The sequence below is a fragment of the Cherax quadricarinatus genome, unplaced genomic scaffold (assembly GCF_038502225.1).
Source record: "Cherax quadricarinatus isolate ZL_2023a unplaced genomic scaffold, ASM3850222v1 Contig4481, whole genome shotgun sequence".
NCBI lineage: Eukaryota > Metazoa > Arthropoda > Malacostraca > Decapoda > Parastacidae > Cherax > Cherax quadricarinatus.
The window spans coordinates 1-24,780 of record NW_027199507.1 but is presented as its reverse complement, the minus strand read 5'-3'; the positions used below and the strand labels follow the sequence as shown (position 1 = coordinate 24,780).

Genomic DNA, 24,780 nt, shown 5'->3' with positions numbered 1-24,780 from the left:
ATAGTTACATGGGTTTTGTATGAACCTGCACAACCATCAGGATTTTTTTTTCTAAAGTATCAGTGGGGGGTTATAAAAGAAGTGAATGGTAGGGTGTTTGTGTGAGGTGTGGTATTAAAATATAATGAATCTGATATGAAGTGAAAGGTGTTACAGTTGGTCTTTGTCAGTGACTACTTTTGGGAGCTTCTGAAAAGAAGGTGCAGTAATATAGGAATAGTAAGTGATGAGTGAAAGGCTATGAGAGATTTGATGTGATATTGGGTTTATATAAGGAGTATTGAGGGAGTGGATGTACAGTATTTAGATATTTGGGCATGGATGTGTCAGCTGGTCTATGAAAGACCAGGTGAATCATAGAATAGATGAAGGGGAAAAGGTAGTTGGAGTGTTGAATCTCTGAGGAAACAGGAGTTAGTCTTAGGTAAAATGGGTAGTGTACAAGAATATAGTGGTGCCAACAGGTTTGTGTATTTAAGTCGTGGGCTTCAAGCATTGCAGTCAGGTGGAGACTGGATGCTGTATAGCTGTCATGTGTGTGGTGTGAATATTACAGCATGCACGTAATTAATAAGAACATAGAAGTTAGAAGACGTAACTTCTAAGAGAGAAGTGAGAGGGCAGAGGAGGGATTGTTGAGATGGTTTTATCATTTAAAAATGATAAAGCAGAATTGTATGGCCAAGAGAGGGTGTGAATCTGGGGTGGAAGAAAGGTAGGGGCTATCCCAGTAAGAGTGGAAGTGGTTTTAAGTGGCAGGGACTGCAGTAGCTAGTAGGCATGTGTGAGTATGTTAAAGTGAAATGAATATAGAAGAAAGTTATTTTAAGAATTTATGAATTTGTTGTGATGAAGGTAACATTTATGAAGAAATTTAGGCTTGAGTCTTGGCGGTGGGAAGTACAGTACATGCACTCTGAAGGAGCAGTGGGCATGTTGCAATTTGGAGGGTTACCCAGATTATGTTGTTTGTGCACTTCTGGTAATATAGTTATTGAATGAATCTGGTGAATATATTTCTTTTTTGGTTCACACTATCATGGTGGGAGTCAGTTGGTGTGATTGAAAGAATATATGGGTACCTAAATGCCAGAAAATGGCTGTTTTTTTAAGTACATGTAATGATTTTTGTGTAGGTCCTCTACATGCCAAGGAAGACCAGGTTCGTGATGACACAGTGGAAGTGTGTAGACAACTGGCCAAGCAGTGTAGTGATGCTGTTGCTGTAGAAGCTTTTGTCAAGCTTCTCTTTGACATCTTCTTTGGTAGTGATGGCAAGCTGACAGTGACAACACAGAAGGTGTCAGTACTGCAGGTTAGTAATACACTAACTCGTGTAGCTAGTAATGTTACTAGAGCTGCTCTGGTATGCCATTATATCTTGGCTTCTATTGTTTACCATTTATACAACTAGAATTTCACATTTGTGTGTTGCATTATAATTTATTTAGATTGTAATGTTTCTTGTTAAGCAGCAGCAGTCCTCCCCTCCCCCCTCTCCATCTCTGTCTCAGTCTCTCCCTCCATCCTCCTCCAAAAATAGTAATTATTGCATACTATGTAATCTTCATTTTTCAATTTTATTTTATTATGGAGTGTATGAAGGTGCTTGGTGTTTATAATGTGTTGTATCTTGTAAAGTAAAGTTTATTTCTTTGTAAAGGTTACAATGTGTAACTACAATTTTGATTTGCTAAGTACAAAGATAGCTACTATCATGCCGAGGCATTTCGGGCAAACTAATCCTGATACATAGTAACTAATTAAAACTAGATAAGATAATAATACATAGTAACTACACTTAAAACTAAACATGGAATGGTGGTTAGCTGTTTTACAATCTTATTTAAACTTATTACAAGTGAGAGGTAGTAACGTGCAGTAGGTGTGGAAAATTGCATTAATCTGAATGTAACTCATTATATACATAACAGAAAATGATAACAAAGATAATTATTATTTATCAGAGTTACATAGACAAGTAGGAATTTGGGACACCTAGGTCGCAAAAATGTCCCCCTTCGATACCTACCACTGTCATATCCACAAGTTGCTCTGGACCTATTAATTAAATGAAATATACATACACCAGGAATACTGGTAAATGTATAAATTTGTGGACTGTATATTAAAAATAATAAATGGTTATATATATACACAATTACATAACAGAAGGAAAATATATCTTAATATCACTCACCAATTTGACTGGATATTAAGTTGTATCATACTCAGAAAAACCTCACTAACTAAATTTATGAAAACACTGGCCAGAATTATACACAAATCTAGAGAGCTTATCTGAGGTTCCTGGAGCAGTCTTGTCCAGTCGTCTGATATCTCAAGTTATGCAGGAATACATGTCCAACAATTTCGCCTCCTATTTGAGAGGTGTCAGCCCAATTTTAACCTCTAGAGCACGAAAATTCCTTCCCATTACACTAACGTTGTATCCAATTCAAAACCAAGATGGCGGGACTCCTTCTGTGCAGGCGCAGGCTCAGTTTCCCATTTTCCATCACATAAATTTTATTAAATACAATATAGGCCATCTATTTATGTATCTATAAATTACCGTATTTCCGGAAAATATATTCAGTATTTTCCACAGTAGAGTTCGGTAAAATAAGTTTGAAATTGCACACAAAATCTGCTTTACAAGTAATGGTGCAGGTGGTAATATTTTATGGAATGGCAGAATTAAAAGCCAGGAGGTCCCATAATAAGACTAATTAGCAGATGTTTTGGCTGATTAGGTTAATATTGAGAAATAAGATTATTTTATAGATTTGCAGAATTAAGAGCCTGGAGGTTATATAATAAAATTAGTTAGCAGATGTTTCGTTGATTTGGTTAATATTGTGAGATCTGATGATTTTTAAGCAAAGTCCTAAATTTATAAGCTGTCAAAGGATCCTTGACCTGTTCCGGTAGCAAGTTCCAGATCTTTGGACATTTTATGTGAATAGCGTTCTTGTATAGTGAGAGACTGACTCGAGGGATGTTGAAAAGTGCCTTATGCCTTGTATTGTGAATGTGCATTCTGTTGTAACTGTCAAGGAGTAGTTTTAGGGGAGGGTTTACAGTGGAGTTTAATGTTCTGTATATGTAGTAGGCACAAGAGAAAAAATGTCTTGTATATTTAGCAAGTTGAGTCTTCTGAAAAGTGGTGGGGTGTGCTGTCTAGCACAGGAGCTGGTTATGATCCGCACAGCAGCTTTTTGTTGGATTATTAAGGGTCTAAGGTGGTTGGCTGTGGTTGAGTCCCAGGCACAAATACCATAGGTAAGGTAAGGATATATTAGAGAGTGGTACAGGGTAAGGAGAGTCTTTTGTGGTACATTGTAGCGTATCTTGGAAAGGATTCCTACTAATTTGGAAATTTTCTTGGCTATGTGATGGGTATGGGACTGAAATTTAAGATTACAGTCAAGCAGAAGACCTAGAAATTTGCCCCGACAATTATCAAGGCGGGGTAGGGGTCGTCCTCGAAAGGGTTGGAGAGAGGGGGTAAAGGAGGTTTTGTGGGCGAGGGGCTTGGACTTCCAGCAAGCGTGCGTGAGCGTGTTAGATAGGAGTGAATGGAGACGAATGGTACTTGGGACCTGACGATCTGTTGGAGTGTGAGCAGGGTAATATTTAGTGAAGGGATTCAGGGAAACCGGTTATTTTCATATAGTCGGACTTGAGTCCTGGAAATGGGAAGTACAATGCCTGCACTTTAAAGGAGGGGTTTGGGATATTGGCAGTTTGGAGGGATATGTTGTGTATCTTTATATGTGTATGCTTCTAGACTGTTGTATTCTGAGCACCTCTGCAAAAACAGTGATAATGTGCGAGTGTGGTGAAAGTGTTGAATGATGATGAAAGTATTTTCTTTTTGGGGATTTTCTTTCTTTTTTGGGTCACCCTGCCTCGGTGGGAGACGGCCGACTTGTTGAAAAAAAAAAAAAAAATTACATTGATGTCTTTAATTCTTAAGTTTGTCTCCACTAACCCTTCCTCACTTTAATTATTATGCTTTTAAACCTTTTACTGTCTCTCATGTAGATCTTTGTTATTGACACCACCATCACTTGTAAAGGTCTATGTTATTGACACCATCATCACTCACACTGACCTGTTATTGACACCTCTAACGTTGTATTTGGTTTATATAACCAGAATTGTCTCTGTTGACGTAGAGATGATTTTGGTTACTTTGAGGGTTAGAAGTAGCTTGAAATACTACTCTAGGTAGTGGAAATATTTGATTTTTGAAGATTTTCCTGAGGAAGGGTAAGGCCTCTTTAATACCTTCCCAGTGTTTACTAGGTCTGCTTCAATTATTGGGATGCCTTAAACCATGACCAGTTATTCTTGGTTGAATTGTATTGTCTGAGAAATAGGGGAAAACTTCATTTTTTTTGTTTGATGGATTAAAAATAGAATGCAAAGATTATTATAGGAGAGGCCTGGGAACATGATCAGTGAACAAAGGATAGGTTGCTTTAATGGCTTTAATACTTACTGTTTTTATATTAGAATTTGCTGAATTTTGTCAGATTGGCTTAAAATAAGACAGTGGATGAAATTGCCAATGTGTAAATTGGGCAGTGATCTCACAACTTTGTACCTCTGTAGTTCCATAAGTTTGCTGCCAAATTTTGTATTTCTGACATCATTACCTTCACAGATTTTATTTTTTAAATTGCAATTCTGTTTACACTTTTAATTTTAGGGGTTGCAACAGTGAAAAGGTTGACTGTGTCTGTATACTGTCATGTTGTTAGCCTTGCAGTTGCTTGATAGCCCAAATTCAGTAACAATTTTCCTCGTGTTTGCAGTGAAAGTAGATTTTGAAGGTACTGTTCTGGTCTTTCATGTATTCTCCAGTTTACCAATATCTTTGGAAAATGACACTTATGTACAATTCACAAAATTTATTGAAGGAAATGTTTAGCTGTGAGTGGCTTCATAAGTCCTTATACAGACTTGTTGCCTTGACCTATTCTGCCATGCTTATCATTAAAGTAATACACTACTCTGTTAGGTGTCCCAAAAAGAAAACAGTTTCATCATCATTCAACTCTTTCACCACACTCACACATAATCACTGTTTTTGCAGAGGTGCTCAGAACACAACAGCTTAGAAGCATATACGTATAAAGATACACAACATATCCCTCCAAACCTTTATAGTGCAGGCACTGTACTTCCCATTTCCAGGACTCAAGTCCGGCTATATAAAAATAACCGGTTTCCCTGAATCCCTTCACTAAATATCACCCTGCTCACACTCCAACAGCTCGTCAGGTCCCAAATACCATTCGTCTCCATTCACTCGTATCAAACACGCTCACGCACGCCTGCTGGAAGTCCAAGCCCCTCGCCCACTCACCTTTCTTCACTCATCAATTCTCTGATTAACCTCATCCTTCATAAATCCATCTGCCAACACATCAACTCCCAGGTATCTGAAAACATTCACTTCTTCCATACTCCTCCTCTCCAATTTGATATTCAATTTTTCTTTATCTAAATCATTTGATACCCTCATCACCTTACTCTTTTCTATGTTCACTTTCAACTTTCTACCTTTACACACACACCCAAACTCATCCACTAACCTTCGCAATTTTTCTTTAGAATCTCCCATAAGCACAGTGTCATCAGCAAAAAGCAACTGCGTCAATTCCCATTTTGAATTTGATTCCCCATAATTTAATCCCACCCCTCTCCCGAACACCCTAGCATTTACTTCTTTTACAACCCCATCTATAAATATATTAAACAACCATGGTGACCTTACACATCCCTGTCTAAGACCTACTTTTACTGGGAAGTAGTCTCCTTCTCTTCTACACACTCTTACCTGAGCCTCACTATCCTCATAAAGAACAAGGAGGCTTTAGGAAAGGTAGGGGGTGTGTGGACCAGGTGTTTACAGTGAAACATATAAGTGAACAGTATTTAGATAAGGCTAAAGAGTTTTTGTGGCATTTATGGATTTGGAAAAGGCGTATGACAGGGTGGATAGGGGGGCAATGTGGCAGATGTTGCAGGTGTATGGTATAGGAGGTAGGTTACTGAAAGCAGTGAAGAGTTTTTACGAGGATAGTGAGGCTCAAGTTAGAGTATGTAGGAAAGAGGGAGATTATTTCCCAGTAAAAGTAGGCCTTAGACAAGGATGTGTGATGTCACCGTGGTTGTTTAATATATTTATAGATGGGGTTGTAAGAGAAGTAAATGCGAGGGTCTTGGCAAGAGGCGTGGAGTTAAAAGATAAAGAATCACACATAAAGTGGGAGTTGTCACAGTTGCTCTTTGCTGATGACACTGTGCTCTTGGGAGATTCTGAAGAGAAGTTGCAGAGGTTGGTGGATGAATTTGGTAGGGTATGTAAAAGAAGAAAATTAAAAGTGAATACAGGAAAGAGTAAGGTTATGAGGATAACAAAAAGATTAGGTGATGAAAGATTGGATATCAGATTGGAGGGAGAGAGTATGGAGGAGGTGAATGTATTCAGATATTTGGGAGTGGACGTGTCAGCGGATGGGTCTATGAAAGATGAGGTGAATCATAGAATTGATGAGGGGAAAAGGGTGAGCGGTGCACTTAGGAGTCTGTGGAGACAAAGAACTTTGTCCTTGGAGGCAAAGAGGGGAATGTATGAGAGTATAGTTTTACCAACGCTCTTATATGGGTGTGAAGCATGGGTGATGAATGTTGCAGCGAGGAGAAGGCTGGAGGCAGTGGAGATGTCATGTCTGAGGGCAATGTGTGGTGTGAATATAATGCAGAGAATTCGTAGTTTGGAAGTTAGGAGGAGGTGCGGGATTGCCAAAACTGTTGTCCAGAGGGCTGAGGAAGGGTTGTTGAGGTGGTTCGGACATGTAGAGAGAATGGAGCGAAACAGAATGACTTCAAGAGTGTATCAGTCTGTAGTGGAAGGAAGGCGGGGTAGGGGTCGGCCTAGGAAAGGTTGGAGGGAGGGGGTAAAGGAGGTTTTGTGTGCGAGGGGCTTGGACTTCCAGCGGGCATGCGTGAGCGTGTTTGATAGGAGTGAATGGAGACAAATGGTTTTTAATACTTGACGTGCTGTTGGAGTGTGAGCAAAGTAACATTTATGAAGGGATTCAGGGAAACCGGCAGGCCGGACTTGAGTCCTGGAGATGGGAAGTACAGTGCCTGCACTCTGAAGGAGGGGTGTTAATGTTGCAGTTTAAAAACTGTAGTGTAAAGCACCCTTCTGGCAAGACAGTGATGGAGTGAATGATGGTGAAAGTTTTTCTTTTTCGGGCCACCCTGCCTTGGTGGGAATCGGCCAGTGTGCTAATAAAAAAATAATAAACTAGAAGTATTGTGGTTATAGGAGGGTGGGGGCAGGAGGAAAGAGGAGTGATTGGTGGAATGATGAAGTAAAGGGTGTGATAAAAGAGAAAAAGGTAGCTTACGAGAGGTTTTTACAAAGCAGAAGTGTTATAAGAAGAGCAGAGTATATGGAGAGTAAAAGAAAGGTGAAGAGAGTGGTGAGAGAGTGCAAAAGGAGAGCAGATGAAAGAGTGGGAGAGGCACTGTCAAGAAATTTTAATGAAAATAAGAAAAAATTTTGGAGTGAGTTAAACAAGTTAAGAAAGCCTAGGGAAAGTATGGATTTGTCAGTTAAAAACAGAGTAGGGGAGTTAGTAGATGGGGAGAGGGAGGTATTAGGTAGATGGCGAGAATATTTTGAGGAACTTTTAAATGTTGAGGAAGAAAGGGAGGCGGTAATTTCATGCACTGGCCAGGGAGGTATACCATCTTTTAGGAGTGAAGAAGAGCAGAATGTAAGTGTGGTGGAGGTACGTGAGGCATTACGTAGAATGAAAGGGGGTAAAGCAGCTGGAACTGATGGGATCATGACAGAAATGTTAAAAGCAGGGGGGGATATAGTGTTGGAGTGGTTGGTACTTTTGTTTAATAAATGTATGAAAGAGGGGAAGGTACCTAGGGATTGGCGGAGAGCATGTATAGTCCCTTTATATAAAGGGAAAGGGGACAAAAGAGATTGTAAAAATTATAGAGGAATAAGTTTACTGAGTATACCAGGAAAAGTATACGGTAGGGTTATAATTGAAAGAATTAGAGGTAAGACAGAATGTAGGATTGCGGATGAGCAAGGAGGCTTCAGAGTGGGTAGGGGATGTGTAGATCAAGTGTTTACATTGAAGCATATATGTGAACAGTATTTAGATAAAGGTAGGGAAGTTTTTATTGCATTTATGGATTTAGAAAAGGCATATGATAGAGTGGATAGAGGAGCAATGTGGCAGATGTTGCAAGTATATGGAATAGGTGGTAAGTTACTAAATGCTGTAAAGAGCTTTTATGAGGATAGTGAGGCTCAGGTTAGGGTGTGTAGAAGAGAGGGAGAATACTTCCCGGTAAAAGTAGGTCTTAGACAGGGATGTGTAATGTCACCATGGTTGTTTAATATATTTATAGATGGGGTTGTAAAAGAAGTAAATGCTAGGGTGTTCGGGAGAGGGGTGGGATTAAATTATGGGGAATCAAATTCAAAATGGGAATTGACACAGTTACTTTTTGCTGATGATACTGTGCTTATGGGAGATTCTAAAGAAAAATTGCAAAGGTTAGTGGATGAGTTTGAGAATGTGTGTAAAGGTAGAAAGTTGAAAGTGAACATAGAAAAGAGTAAGGTGATGAGGGTATCAAATGATTTAGATAAAGAAAAATTGGATATCAAATTGGGGAGGAGGAGTATGGAAGAAGTGAATGTTTTCAGATACTTGGGAGTTGACGTGTCGGCGGATGGATTTATGAAGGATGAGGTTAATCATAGAATTGATGAGGGAAAAAAGGTGAGTGGTGCGTTGAGGTATATGTGGAGTCAAAAAACGTTATCTATGGAGGCAAAGAAGGGAATGTATGAAAGTATAGTAGTACCAACACTCTTATATGGATGTGAAGCTTGGGTGGTAAATGCAGCAGCGAGGAGACGGTTGGAGGCAGTGGAGATGTCCTGTCTAAGGGCAATGTTTATTTTTATTTATTATCACACCGGCCGATTCCCACCAAGGCAGGGTGGCCCGAAAAAGAAAAACTTTCACCATCATTCACTCCATCACTGTCTTGCCAGAAGGGTGCTTTACACTACAGTTTTTAAACTGCAACATTAACACCCCTCCTTCAGAGTGCAGGCACTGTACTTCCCATCTCCAGGACTCAAGTCCGGCCTGCCGGTTTCCCTGAATCCCTTCATAAATGTTACTTTGCTCACACTCCAACAGCACGTCAAGTATTAAAAACCATTTGTCTCCATTCACTCCTATCAAACACGCTCACGCATGCCTGCTGGAAGTCCAAGCCCCTCGCACACAAAACCTCCTTTACCCCCTCCCTCCAACCCTTCCTAGGCCGACCCCTACCCCGCCTTCCTTCCACTACAGACTGATACACTCTTGAAGTCATTCTGTTTCGCTCCATTCTCTCTACATGTCCGAACCACCTCAACAACCCTTCCTCAGCCCTCTGGACAACAGTTTTGGTAATCCCGCACCTCCTCCTAACTTCCAAACTACGAATTCTCTGCATTATATTCACACCACACATTGCCCTCAGACATGACATCTCCACTGCCTCCAGCCTTCTCCTCGCTGCAACATTCATCACCCACGCTTCACACCCATATAAGAGCGTTGGTAAAACTATACTCTCATACATTCCCCTCTTTGCCTCCAAGGACAAAGTTCTTTGTCTCCACAGACTCCTAAGTGCACCACTCACTCTTTTTCCCTCATCAATTCTATGATTCACCTCATCTTTCATAGACCCATCCGCTGACACGTCCACTCCCAAATATCTGAATACGTTCACCTCCTCCATACTCTCTCCCTCCAATCTGATATTCAATCTTTCATCACCTAATCTTTTTGTTATCCTCATAACCTTACTCTTTCCTGTATTCACCTTTAATTTTCTTCTTTTGCACACCCTACCAAATTCATCCACCAATCTCTGCAACTTCTCTTCAGAATCTCCCAAGAGCACAGTGTCATCAGCAAAGAGCAGCTGTGACAACTCCCACTTTGTGTGTGATTCTTTATCTTTTAACTCCACGCCTCTTGCCAAGACCCTCGCATTTACTTCTCTTACAACCCCATCTATAAATATATTAAACAACCACGGTGACATCACACATCCTTGTCTAAGGCCTACTTTTACTGGGAAAAAATTTCCCTCTTTCCTACATACTCTAACTTGAGCCTCACTATCCTCGTAAAAACTCTTCACTGCTTTCAGTAACCTACCTCCTACACCATACACTTGCAACATCTGCCACATTGCCCCCCTATCCACCCTGTCATACGCCTTTTCCAAATCCATAAATGCCACAAAGACCTCTTTAGCCTTATCTAAATACTGTTCACTTATATGTTTCACTGTAAACACCTGGTCCACACACCCCCTACCTTTCCTAAAGCCTCCTTGTTCATCTGCTATCCTATTCTCCGTCTTACTCTTAATTCTTTCAATTATAACTCTACCATACACTTTACCAGGTACACTCAACAGACTTATCCCCCTATAATTTTTGCACTCTCTTTTATCCCCTTTGCCTTTATACAAAGGAACTATGCATGCTCTCTGCCAATCCCTAGGTACCTTACCCTCTTCCATACATTTATTAAATAATTGCACCAACCACTCCAAAACTATATCCCCACCTGCTTTTAACATTTCTATCTTTATCCCATCAATCCCGGCTGCCTTACCCCCTTTCATTTTACCTACTGCCTCACGAACTTCCCCCACACTCACAACTGGCTCTTCCTCACTCCTACAAGATGTTATTCCTCCTTGCCCTATACACGAAATCACAGCTTCCCTATCTTCATCAACATTTAACAATTCCTCAAAATATTCCCTCCATCTTCCCAATACCTCTAACTCTCCATTTAATAACTCTCCTCTCCTATTTTTAACTGACAAATCCATTTGTTCTCTAGGCTTTCTTAACTTGTTAATCTCACTCCAAAACTTTTTCTTATTTTCAACAAAATTTGTTGATAACATCTCACCCACTCTCTCATTTGCTCTCTTTTTACATTGCTTCACCACTCTCTTAACCTCTCTCTTTTTCTCCATATACTCTTCCCTCCTTGCATCACTTCTACTTTGTAAAAACTTCTCATATGCTAACTTTTTCTCCCTTACTACTCTCTTTACATCATCATTCCACCAATCGCTCCTCTTCCCTCCTGCACCCACTTTCCTGTAACCACAAACTTCTGCTGAACACTCTAACACTACATTTTTAAACCTACCCCATACCTCTTCGACCCCATTGCCTATGCTCTCATTAGCCCATCTATCCTCCAATAGCTGTTTATATCTTACCCTAACTGCCTCCTCTTTTAGTTTATAAACCTTCACCTCTCTCTTCCCTGATGCTTCTATTCTCCTTGTATCCCATCTACCTTTTACTCTCAGTGTAGCTACAACTAGAAAGTGATCTGATATATCTGTGGCCCCTCTATAAACATGTACATCCTGAAGTCTACTCAACAGTCTTTTATCTACCAATACATAATCCAACAAACTACTGTCATTTCGCCCTACATCATATCGTGTATACTTATTTATCCTCTTTTTCTTAAAATATGTATTACCTATAACTAAACCCCTTTCTATACAAAGTTCAATCAAAGGGCTCCCATTATCATTTACACCTGGCACCCCAAACTTACCTACCACACCCTCTCTAAAAGTTTCTCCTACTTTAGCATTCAGGTCCCCTACCACAATTACTCTCTCACTTGGTTCAAAGGCTCCTATACATTCACTTAACATCTCCCAAAATCTCTCTCTCTCCTCTGCATTCCTCTCTTCTCCAGGTGCATACACGCTTATTATGACCCACTTCTCGCATCCAACCTTTACTTTAATCCACATAATTCTTGAATTTACACATTCATATTCTCTTTTCTCCTTCCATAACTGATCATTTAACATTACTGCTACCCCTTCCTTTGCTCTAACTCTCTCAGATACTCCAGATTTAATCCCATTTATTTCCCCCCACTGAAACTCTCCTACCCCCTTCAGCTTTGTTTCGCTTAGGGCCAGGACATCCAACTTCTTTTCATTCATAACATCAGCAATCATCTGTTTCTTGTCATCCGCACTACATCCACGCACATTTAAGCATCCCAGTTTTATAAAGTTTTTCTTCTTCTCTTTTTTAGTAAATGTATACAGGAGAAGGGGTTACTAGCCCATTGCTCCCGGCATTTTAGTCGCCTCATACGACACGCATGGCTTACGGAGGAAAGATTCTTTTCCACTTCCCCATGGACAATAGAAGAAATAAAAAAGAACAAGAGCTATTTAGAAAAAGGAGAAAAACCTAGATGTATGTATATATATATGCATGTGCGTGTCTGTGAAGTGTGACCAAAGTGTAAGTAGGAGTAGCAAGATATCCCTGTTATCTAGCGTGTTTATGAGACAGAAAAAGAAACCAGCAATCCTACCATCATGCAAAACAGTTACAGGTTTTTGTTTCACAGTCATCTGGCAGGACGGTAGTACTTCCCTGGGTGGTTGCTGTCTACCAACCTACTACCTATTTAAGGGCAATGTGTGGTGTAAATATTATGCAGAAAATTCGGAGTGTGGAAATTAGGAGAAGGTGTGGAGTTAATAAAAGCATTAGTCAGAGGGCAGAAGAGGGGTTGAGGTGGTTTGGTCATTTAGAGAGAATGGATCAAAGTAGAATGACATGGAAAGCATATAAATCTATAGGGGAAGGAAAGAGGGGTAGGGGTCGTCCTCGAAAGGGTTGGAAAGAGGGGGTAAAGGAGGTTTTGTGGGCGAGGGGCTTGGACTTCCAGCAAGCGTGCATGAGCGTGTTAGATAGGAGTGAATGGAGACGAATGATACTTGGGACCTGACGATCTGTTGGAGTGTGAGCAGGGTAATATTTAGTGAAGGGATTCAGGGAAACCGGTTATTTTCTTATAGTCGGACTTGAGTCCTGGAAATGGGAAGTACAATGCCTGCACTTTAAAGGAGGGGTTTGGGATATTGGCAGTTTGGAGGGATATGTTGTGTATCTTTATACGTATATGCTTCTAAACTGTTGTATTCTGAGCACCTCTGCAAAAGCAGTGATAATGTGTGAGTGTGGTGAAAGTGTTGAATGATGATGAAAGTATTTTCTTTTTGGGGATTTTCTTTCTTTTTTGGGTCACCCTGCCTCGGTGGGAGACGGCCGACTTGTTGAAAAAAAAAAAAAAAAAAAGCCGTGACGAACTCTAGCTCAAGTCCCTTCACAGTGGTGCCTGTGCTAACCTTCCTATGGTGTAGAAATATACCTAGTTGGATGAATCTTATTGTGGCTAGCTGGTCTAGTGGCTAATGTGACGGGCTGGAGTTTTGAGACTATGACCGCGGGTTCAATCCCGGCCGGGGGTATGGTTTAACCTGGTTGAGTTGGTGCCTTGAGGACGGTGTTGATGACATGCACACATGTCCAGGAAACCTAGAAAAATGGTAATAATGTACCTAGAATTGCTCAGGGATCATTTGCCTATCTTTCACTAAGTATGGTGCAAAGATTTTCATGCAAGGCAGTGCTCCTTGCCACACTAAGAAATCTGTTATTCAGCGACTTTGTGACTGTTGATGTTCCTTTTTTGATGACTGGCCAGAAAATTCTCCAGACTTGAAAGTCATTGAGAACCTCTGGGCTGTGACAGAGATCCATTAGTGGAAGGATACTAACCCATTCCCATGACTGGAGGTTGCCATCTACGAACTGTGGGGGAGGTTACCCCTTGAACCCTGTATAATGTATGTTGTTTGCTTTATAGACAGTTGAAGGATGTCTTAAGTGCAAGGGGTGACCTCGGGTGGTTTTTGAGGGGAGGGTCAGCATACTTAACAATGAACACTGTATATGTTACTGCTTTTTCTGTACTACCAAAATAAAAAATATTTTTGCTCTGACAGTTTCCTTCAGTAGTTTGTTACTTGCTATTGTCCTTTTAATCTCTTAATTTGTGATTGTTGAGGTGATCCTCCCTTTACTTAATCTATTTGCTTTGCTTTTTTTTCTTCATATTGTTGGACAACACTTGTATAACTTCCCTTTATCTTAGATGTACACCTACCATCCGACTTACGACCGAGTTCGGTTCCGAGAAACCGGTCGTAAGTTGAAATGGTCATAAGTCGAACTTTACTACTGAATATCAACATCACATTTTTGTAATGACTTTATTTTATTGTTTTACTTTGGTATTTCATGTTTTACTTCACTTTTTATGCTGTTAGTACTGTATTTTATACTGTAAGGTTTAGGATAAACACTGTGTACAACACAAATAGTTGTTTATTTCCCAGAAATTTGGCAAAAAAACACGTTCGTAAGTCGAGTAGTCGTAAGTCGGATGGTAGGTGTATAAGTGTCTCTCTTCAGTAGAGTTGTTTTTAGTCTAGCTTATTTGATACTGACATGTCACTTTTTGATGGACACTTTAGCAGAAGAAATCTTTATAATGACAGTGTTGTCACAGTAAAGGTTTGTTTTCCTTGTTTTCATATTTGTCGACACTATGCATTGCAGTCAACTTCCTCATTTTGTATCATTTTGTTCCGTTAGTACAACTACTACTTGTGTTCTTTTGTTTACCTGTGTTGCTAATGCAATATATTATTATTTTTTTTTTTTTTGATAACTAGCAGATTGTTTCCTCTCTCAACATAATTTTCTCTAGCTCATTTATTTTTAGATAGCCCATTTATTCTGTCCATTTTCTCATCAGATCTAGCTTGCTTTCAGTGCTAGAGAAGCTGTTTTCAATTGGTTTTTGCTTTTATTTATTTTGTGTACACTATCTGTTGCAGAGCTTAGTAGATTTTCATTCACCATGCTCAAATTACCTTACACTTGCTAGTATATATACATATTACAGCATTGAGATGCCAAATATAATACAATCAGGGATGTGATGAAATCATATTTTTTACTCTTACCACTACTGAATTTTAGGGTGATGTCGATGCCACCAAAATTGGCCAATACCCACTGATACTTCAGCACACCTTTAATTACAGCTTCAATTTTTTTCAGTAAGACTGAAGAATAATGTAATAGTTTTGTCTCGTTACAGCAACCTAGTTAGGTTGAGCAAGGTTTGTGCACTGTGTGTGTCCATGGGAAATCCCTTATCAATAACAAGCTACTCAAACAATAAGAGAAACTTTCTGACCAGTTATACAAGGAGGTACAGTATTACTCTCCTGTTATGAGTGGGAATGTATCTGACCAGTTATATAGGGAAGTACAGTATTACTCTCCTGTTATTAGTGTGAAACTTGCTGATCAGTTATACAAGGAAGTACAGTATTACTCTCCTGTTATTAGTGTGAAACTTGCTGATCAGTTATACAAGGAAGTACAGTATTACTCTCCTGTTATTAGTGTGAAACTTGGTGACCAGTTATACAAGGAAGTACAGTATTACTCTCCTGTTATTAGTGTGAAACTTGGTGATCAGTTATACAAGGAGGTACAGTATTACTCTCCTGTTATTAGTGTGAAACTTGCTGATCAGTTATACAAGGAGGTACAGTATTACTCTCCTGTTATTAGTGTGAAACTTGGTGACCAGTTATACAAGGAGGTACAGTATTACTCTCCTGTTATTAGTGTGAAACTTGGTGATCAGTTATACAAGGAGGTACAGTATTACTCTCCTGTTATGAGTGGGAGTGAGGCTTTTATAAGTTTTGTTCTCCTGTAGGATTGCTAGTCTTCTATTTCTGTCTTGCAAACATGTAAGATGACTGGTAAATTTGACAAATTTCTAGATGTCACTGTGCAATTATTTCCATCTTTCATATGATTCTTAATAGTTTTTTCATTTGTAGTTGCCTACAAATTTTTGAAACTGGGGGAGGGTCCAGGCTGCAGTGGTAGTGAATCCCAGAACTTAATAAATATTGCTTGTAGACATCACTGCTTGCTACTTTGATAGACAGCTTGTTGACAACTGCAAGCTTTCTTCTATCCTCAGTAGTGGTGCTCTGTACCACTTTAGATGGTCTAACCACTTGGCACCCACTGCTTATTCTTCCTGGGCTCTTTCCTACTTTTTCTCTTCCACAGGTTTGTTGTGTTGGACACACCATGTTTACACTGTGCCTCCGTCACTGCATGTGTATTGGGGAGAATAAGAATGTCTCTTGTGTTATAATGTAACTTGAATTATTTTTTTGTGCACCTTTTCCCTGTTGTTGAGGCATTTGCTGCAGGATATTTTATTCCAGGCTGGTCATGACTCAACTTCTGACTACTATATAGGATTGAGCATTATTATATCTGTTTTTGAACCACTACATGGCATTCACTTTCACTGTTATTCTACCTGACCCTTTCACTTGCTAGTGTACCTTCAGTTCTATTGATTGGGCAAAAGAGAGCATCCATAAAATGATCAGAACTCTGGCCAATTTTACACAGAATTAAAAAATATTTCAATTTAAAAAAAGTTCAGGTCCAAAATAAACACTAAACATTTTAGTCACTAAACTGCATTTTCTCTGTTCATTAATCATGCCCTCAGGTCTTCCATTTTGAATTCATCATCATCACAAAAAAAGCAAAGATTACCCTATTTCTTGGGTAATAAATTATAACCAAGAATGATTGTTATGGTTTATGGCATTCAGATAATTGAATTAGACCTATTAAAACGCATAAAACAGACTGGCGGGTATAGGGGAGCCTTACCTGTCCTAAGGAATATAAGCAAAATTTAATATTTCTGCTAATTTGAGGCTGATTTCAAGCTATTTATGGTCCTGGAACCAACTAAAATAATTATTTCAGTAGTATTTTTCCATTCTTTCAAATATTACCAAGAAACAGTCAATAAAATCATAAAAAAACCAACTTAGAAAACATCTCAGTCACTATTTTTAAACCACACACAAAGTTAGTTTTGCTTTTCTCATCATGCACTGCTTCAGGCAGGATGTTTTTTATTCTGTGCATACTTGCTGCATAGACCCCATTCTCTTGTATCGGCCCAAATTTACCACTCACAGCTAATTGGAGTGAGCTGAGTTCATGGCATAGATCTATGTGACGTACAGTCAAAGGGTTAACCCTTTCAGTATCGGTCCTGTTATATCATGGCTTTGAAACCAGTGTTGATCCTGTAATATGATGCCATGAGCTCAGCTCACTCACATAGGCTGTGAACAGTAAATTTGGGTCTAGATATGAAAGAATAGGTCTATGTGGTAAGTGTGCACCACATAAAAAAATCCTGCAGCATGCAGTGATGATGAGAAAAAACTGACCTTGTTCTTGGTTTAAAACAGCAGCTTAGCGACGTATTTTTTTGTAAGATTTTTATGGTTGTATTCTCGGTTTCTTGGTCTCGTTTGATATAATGAAAGATATATTACAGAAATAGAGATGATTTTGAATAGTTTCAGGACTGAAAGTAGCTTAAAATTGAGCTCAAAGAAGTGGAAGTGTTGGATTTTTGCCGATATTCCAGAGAGTACAAATGACATCACTTGTCCAATACGTGTCCAGCTGGCCAGTCTGATATGCATTTATAATGCACTGACATTATTTATACAATTATTAGAATAATGCAGTAGTCTGCATAACAGTAAATCTTCTATTTTTTGTGTGAGTAAGATTTCAAAATGGAAAATAAGCATAATATAAGAGGGGCCTGGAGATATGAATTGGCCAAAAATAGAGCGCATAGTGAGCAAAATTGCTGATGCATAAATATCGCTGAGTCCACTAACTGTGCAAGAGTATAATTCCATGAGTTTTCCATCAAATTTCATACTTTTGGTTTAATTTCCGTTGGAAAAAAAATCCTGTCATTTCGTAAGATAAAATTTTTTTTTTTTAAATTCTTCAACCCTGAGAGCAGGTTTGAGAGCAGGGCTCTTGACACTGAAAAATTAATTACTGTATTTTATGGCATTGAAGATGCTCTACCCCATCCAACAAGTTGAAAATTTAACCAGTGTCTTTGAGGCCAAAGTACCGTTTGTTTTGTTCCCAAAATTTAGCCATTCAGAATTGAGGGGGTGTCCTCGACACTGGAGCGTCTTGTTTGCCATAAAATACGGTAACCAATTCCTGTGGTTTATTTTTAATAAACATGTATGCAGTTGAGAAATACATGAAGTACACTACTTGCAGGGTGTTGAAGCAGTAGGTGAGCATAGTGTAACTGGAAGTAGCTCCTATAAATTATCTGTGACAGTGTTGGAGAAGATGATGAAGGTGTTGGAGACGGAGAGCCATGAAGGAACTCTAGTGCAGGCACTCTCTGCCCTCACAATCTGGTCCACCAAGTTTACTACCGACATTCCCCAAAAACTCCTCGATTTCTTACCAGTAAGTTCGGTATCCTCATTGGCTCAAACTTAATATTGTGTAATACATGTTTATTGTTCAATATTTTTATAGTACAGTATAAGGAGTTTCCTGCTACTGACATACACTGTCCCAGAAATAGTTCACAACTGGTCATTAGTCCTTGGAAGTTGTGTTGTCATAAAGTGTCTTGGTATAATCACAGCTGCATTCTAGGACAGCAGTGTTCCCTTTCCAATTTCATTTATTTTTAATAATGAAGTTAAAAAGTGTGATATATTAATAATCTTCACATCTTTCTTTCAACACACTGGCCATATCCCACCGAGGTGGGGTGGCCCAAAAGGAAAAACGAAAGTTTCTCGTTTTACATTTAGTAATAAATACAGGAGAAGGGGTTACTAGCCTCATGCTCCTGGCATTTTAGTCGCCTCTTACAACACGCATGGCTTAAGGAGGAAGAATTCTGTTCCACTTCCCCATGGAGGTAAGAGGAAATAAACAAGAACAAGAAGTTGAAAGAAAATAGAAGAAAACCCAGAGGGGTGTGTGTATATATATATCCTTGTATGTGTAGTGTGACCTAAGTGTAAGTAGAAGTAGCAAGAAGTACCTGAAATCTTGCATGTTTATGAGACAGAGAAAAAGACACCAGCAATCCTACCATGTAAAACAATTACAGGCTTCCGTTTTCCACTCACTTGGCAGGACGGTAGTACCTCCCTGGGCGGTTGCTGTCTACCAACCTACTACCTAGGTAATCTACACATATGAGACTGAAATTTTAGAAAAATGTTTCCAGTCTGACTTGGTCCATTAACTAGTCACACAGAGAAGTATGAAGGGAAGGAAGACAGAATGAGAAGGGGGGTGGGGGAAGGGAATGGTAGAACAAGCACTGGTTGTTTAAAAAATGGAAAACTTGTACATTTTTGAATGCTTTTGATGCAGTGTTCATATCTGTGGTTGTGTGTTTGTAAGAAATAGTTTGGTTCCAATTTGACTTATTTGTAAACAGGAGCCTTTCCTAAAGGGAGGCTTTTATTTGCAAATAGTATCTGGAGGTACCTCTCCTAACAGGGACAGGACCACTAAAACTATTCTCCCTACATTCTACTACCACTGCTACTACTACTCCTTCCCTTGGTCCCATACCTGGTACCTGCCCTTCCTTGGGTTGCTCCTGGTTGCCCACCAATGCCTTCTTAATACAAACACAGGTGGTAGTGTGATGACCTGTTGCACTTGGCTGTAATTAAGTCAGCAAGCAAAAGAGCACAGCAGGACAGGACAAGGGTGAGGCAAACAAGCAGGGATAGATTTCTTTACCTGTCCATGTATTCCTTCACCAATATAAGTACACTATATACAGTATTAATAAGAGAATAATACAGATACTAATGGTGCAATTGAGAGCCACTCAGAGCAGTAGTGGTCACAACCAGTGTCATTGAAAGTCTGCCACTCAACCAAGTAAATTCAAGTAATGTCGCCTTGGCTGAAGTAGCCGACTTCCACATGTTTGGTGGGTTGAATTGGACAATAAGCACAACAGTGGAGCCCCAAAACTACTACACTTTGAAGTGCCAGTTTACTTGTTGAAAGTGCATGCTGAATGCTTGTGTGATGAACGTCTGACAAAATGTAACATACTTGATGCACGCCACACTTCTTGCACATAACCTAGTTGTTAGTTTGAATTATTCCACGGACTCATGTGTTGGCCACCAGGGCAACCTAGTTTATTTTCTTAACTTATTTTGCTTGTAAGTTAATGTTAAAGGAAAGTTATTTTGTATTTATTATTGTGTTTGTTTACAATCATATTACAGATTTTGACCTGTAAGTTACGTGATAATAGCCATATTATTCACTAAAGTACATAGTGGCCTCGCACAATGGCGTTGCCAGGGTGTCACCTGGGGCGGCATCTTTGGTGTCGCCCCAATGAAATCCAAGGGCAGGGGAAGTAAACCCCAGTTACGTCACTACTGCATGACCAGGGACTAATGTTTAGCGATGAGAACGTTTAATCCTTTCAGGGTTGGTGCCGTACTAGTACGGCTTGCACACCAGGGTTGGTGCCATGCTAGTACGCATAAATTCTAGCGCCTTCAAATCTAGCGAGAGAAAGCTGGTAGGCCTACATATGAAAGAATGGGTCTATGTGGTCAGTGTGCGCAGTATAAAAAAATCCTGCAGCACACAGTGCATAATGAGAAAAAAAAACTCCGACCATGTTTTTGGTTTAAAGCATTGACTTTGCCGTGTATTTTCATATGCTTTTTATGGTTTTATTCTAGTTTTCCTGGTCTCATTTTATAGAATGGAAGACATAACGGAAATTGAGATGATTTTGATTGGTTTCACCGTGAAAAGTACCCTGAAACTGAGCTCAAAGTAGCAGAAATGTTCGATTTTTGCCAAAGCTCAAAAGTAAACAAAACATGCCATGCGTCCAATACACGTCAACTGGCGAGTCTAATATTCTTTAACAAGTGCACTGATATTATTTATACCATTTCTACACCATTTCAACACTAATGCAGTAGTCTGCATAACAGTAAATTTTCTATTTTTTTTTGAGAATAAAAATTTGAAGTGGAAAGCAAAAGAAATGTAATAGAGGCCTGGGGATGTGACTAATGAACAGAGGAAATGTTGTTTTAGTGCCAGGAATGTCTGTCTTGTTTATTCTGGACCCTATTTGGAAATTGGCATCTTTTGAAATGTGTGTGAAATTGGCAAAATTGCCAATTTCTGACCACTTCATTGGATAGTTGAAATTGGTAAATAGGTGGTTTCTTATACGCATTCAATAGAAAATATGGAGTTTTAACGAAATAGTTATGATTTTTGTCGACTGGTTCATTGGAATTGGTCGAAAATAGGGCTCAAATATTGGTCGAAATCGCCGATGCATAAACGTCGTTGAGACTGCTAACTTTGCGAGAGCATAATTCTGTAAGTTTTCCATCTAATTTCATACTTTTGGTGCCATTATGATCGGGAAAAGATTCTCTATCATTCCTTATGATTTTTTTTTTTTTTCGAAAAATTTCCGACCCTGAGAACAAGATTAGGAGAGGGCCTGCCGAGCCTGAAAGGGTTATGGGAAATAAACCAACCAGGATAATACTTCTCAACTTTATTAATGATAAAATAAATAATCATAGTATTATTGAGGAAACATAAACTCAAATACCACTTTAAGTACAGGCAATACTAGATCGTACATTTATTCATCTTTAACAATGAAAAAAAAAACTTGCAATATCAGAGAAACACTAGTTCCGATTTAGCCTTAAGTACAGATAACATCCTAGTGAATCAGATCATACATTTCCTTGCCTTCAATCTTGCAAAATCATCTATCACATCATCAAAATCAATGCTGTCAACTGACCCATTTTCTGTGGATGACATTGCTAAGTCAGAGATTCTGGATTGACTCATTATGGACCGTAAAGTTTTTAATCAGCTTCAACTTGGAGAAACTCCTTTCACAAGAAGCCACAGAAACACATATAGTAAGGAAGAACCTCAGGCAGAGTGTCAGAGTTGGAAGAGATTCAATGAAATCCCATTCAGTTATGAATGTTTGTGCATCTAATGCAGTCCAGTGCTTAACTTTTTCAAGATCAACATCAGCAGCTTGCAGGTGCCGCCTTAGTCTTGGTATTTCAAGCATAAGCTCATTCTTGCATATTTCAGTCAGTGATAAGTGATCATAATGATGCCAGGTGGGTTAAGGGTTTTTCCAAAATATCGTAAATAAAATTATCGATTTATCATAGTTTTTCATAGTGTCATTGATTTTCCCTATATAGGCCTATTTGTACACTAATCATATAATAGGCTATGTAGATAAAAAGGATTTTTCTCTTACATTGCTGCAGCACTATTTTGGGCTCTATTGTGGCAGCACCCTCCCCCCCTTACGATGCTACTGGCCTCACATTTTTTGTTTAATGTAAACTAAATGTTTAATGTATTTATAAGCTATTTACTTACTATTTTTCCTCTTTCTTTGCTTTTACTTCATCATGTGATTACATTTTCTAGGCATAGTAATTTTTTTTTTTAACATGTCGGTCATCTCCCATTGAGGCAGAATGATCCAAAACAGAAAGACTTTCACCATCAAACAACACTCACCGTCATTCACACGTAGTCACTGTCTTTGTAGACACGCCCAGATATGACAGTTTAGATGTCACTTCAAACAGCCAATATCCTAAACTCCTCCTTTAAAGTGTAGGCATTGTACTTTCCACCTCCAGGACTCAAGTCCGGCTAATCAGTTTCCCCTGAATGTCTTCACAAAATATTATCCTGCTCACAATCCAACAGCTCATCAGGTCCCAAAAACAATTAGTCTCCATTCACTCCTATTTAACACGTTCACACATTCCTGCTGCATATCCAGGCCTCTTGCACACAAAACCTCTTTAACTCCCTCCTTCCATCCTTCCCTAGGACAACCCCCACCTCTCCTCCCATCCACTACAGATTTATACACCTTCCAAGTCATTCTATTTGCTCCATCCTCTCTAAATGACCAAACCACTTCAATAATTCCTCTTCAGCCTTCTGAATAATTTTTTTTTTTCAGCAAGTTGGCAATCTTCCACCTAGGTAGGGTGACCCAAAAAGAAGAAAAACTGTTGTATCTGGGCGCAGAGGCACCCAGATACAACAGTTTAGAAGCATACAGTAGGGTCCCACTTTTCAGCGTTTCGCCTTGCAGCGTTCCGCTAATATGGCGCTCTCAAATTATGACCAAAACTTTCTATATGGCAAGCGATCTTTCAAATACGGCGCATGCCACCCAGTTTGTTTACAGTCTCCGTGAGCATATCTCTCTATTATGTAATAATAATCACTCTTGGGCACATCAGATGTCTAATTTTACATCAATATAGACTTCTTTCATTCTTTCAACACACCAGCTGTATCCCACTGAGGTGGGGTGGCCCAAAAGGAAAAACGAAAGGAGAAAGGGTTACTAGCCCCCTGCTCCCGGCATTTTAGTTGCCTCTTACGACATGCATGGCTTACGGAGGAAAAATTCTGTTCCACTTCCCCATGAAGAATCAATATAGACATTTTCATTAATTCATCTATGATATTTCCTTCAAAATTATATAAGAAACACATTACATAGCATATAAACATGTTTATATGCTATGGAGGTGTGGTTGCTGGGCAGAGAGAAAACATTATGTAATACAGTGGTCCCTCAATTATCGACCATAATCCGTTCCTGGAAGCCCGTTGATTATCGAAATGGTCGATTTACGAATCAATTTTCCCCATAAGAAATAATGTAAATTCAATTAATCCGTTTCTGACACCCAGAAGTATTAAAACAAAAAAAATTTTTACATGAAATATTCATGTAGTACATAAACAATACAATGGGAAATGATGAATGAAACATTAACAGCATAACACTTACCTTTATTGGAGATTCTTCTTAGTGTATGGAAGACTGGAGGAGGAGGAGGAGAGAGTGGATTGTTTATAGTTTGGAAGGGGAATCCCCTTCCAGCAACACCTCAGGTACCATTTGCTTTTCTGGGGTTGCTTCTCTTCTCTGTTTCTTAATGCCACTAGGACCAGCTTGAGAGTCACTGGAGTCCTGTCTCGCAAAATAACTGTCCAGAGAGCTCTGTTTCTGGCGTCTCTTTAAAACTTCCCTAAAATGGGCCAAGACTCTGTCACTGTACAAGTTGCTGATATGGCTTGCAACATCCTTCTCTGGGTGATGTTTCTCCATAAATCTTTCCATCCTACCCCACATTTCAAAAATCTCCTTAATTTTAATGATGTTTTTCTTAAATTCAATCGTATTTCTCACCTTCTGTACCAAAGGTTTGGCACTAGGAGCTTTCCTTGGAGCCATGGTAGCTTATTTAGCACTTAAATAACTTGCAAGCACTAAAATAAATGAAATATTATGAAATATTTCACTGGAGCACATGAGAGGACCGCCGCTCACTGGTAAACAATGGCACACTGGCTGGGAAGGAAAGGCTGAGGCAGCTCGAGGCCGGGTTGATTAACGAATTTCGGTTGATTTCCGAATCAGTATTTTTTCGAAAAAAAACGGTTGATTTCCGAAATGGTCGACTTTCAGGCCGGTCGATTATTGAGGGACCACTGTACAGTGGACCCTTGGGTAACGATTTTAATCCGTTTCAGAGAGCTTGTCCTTGACCGATTTTATCATTAGCCGAATTAATTTTCCCCATGGGAAATAATGGAAATCCAATTAGTCCATTCCTGACACCCAAAAGTGTTAATTTTTTTTTTTCACATGAAATATACAATTGCCTACACAGAAAACAATGATACATGAAGAATAAATA

The 24,780-nt window shown here is 39.2% G+C and overlaps 1 protein-coding gene across 1 annotated transcript; it reads left to right on the top strand.

Moving 5' to 3' along the window:
* The first annotated feature begins 1,081 nt into the window (after positions 1–1,081).
* LOC138852155 (stalled ribosome sensor GCN1-like) lies at positions 1,082–18,475 on the top strand. The gene is made up of 2 exons (XM_070081835.1): positions 1,082–1,315; positions 18,230–18,475. The coding sequence occupies exons 1-2, from the start codon at positions 1,097–1,099 to the stop codon at positions 18,458–18,460; spliced, it is 450 nt and encodes a 149-aa protein (XP_069937936.1). The 5' UTR covers positions 1,082–1,096; the 3' UTR covers positions 18,461–18,475.
* The last annotated feature ends 6,305 nt before the right edge of the window (positions 18,476–24,780 follow it).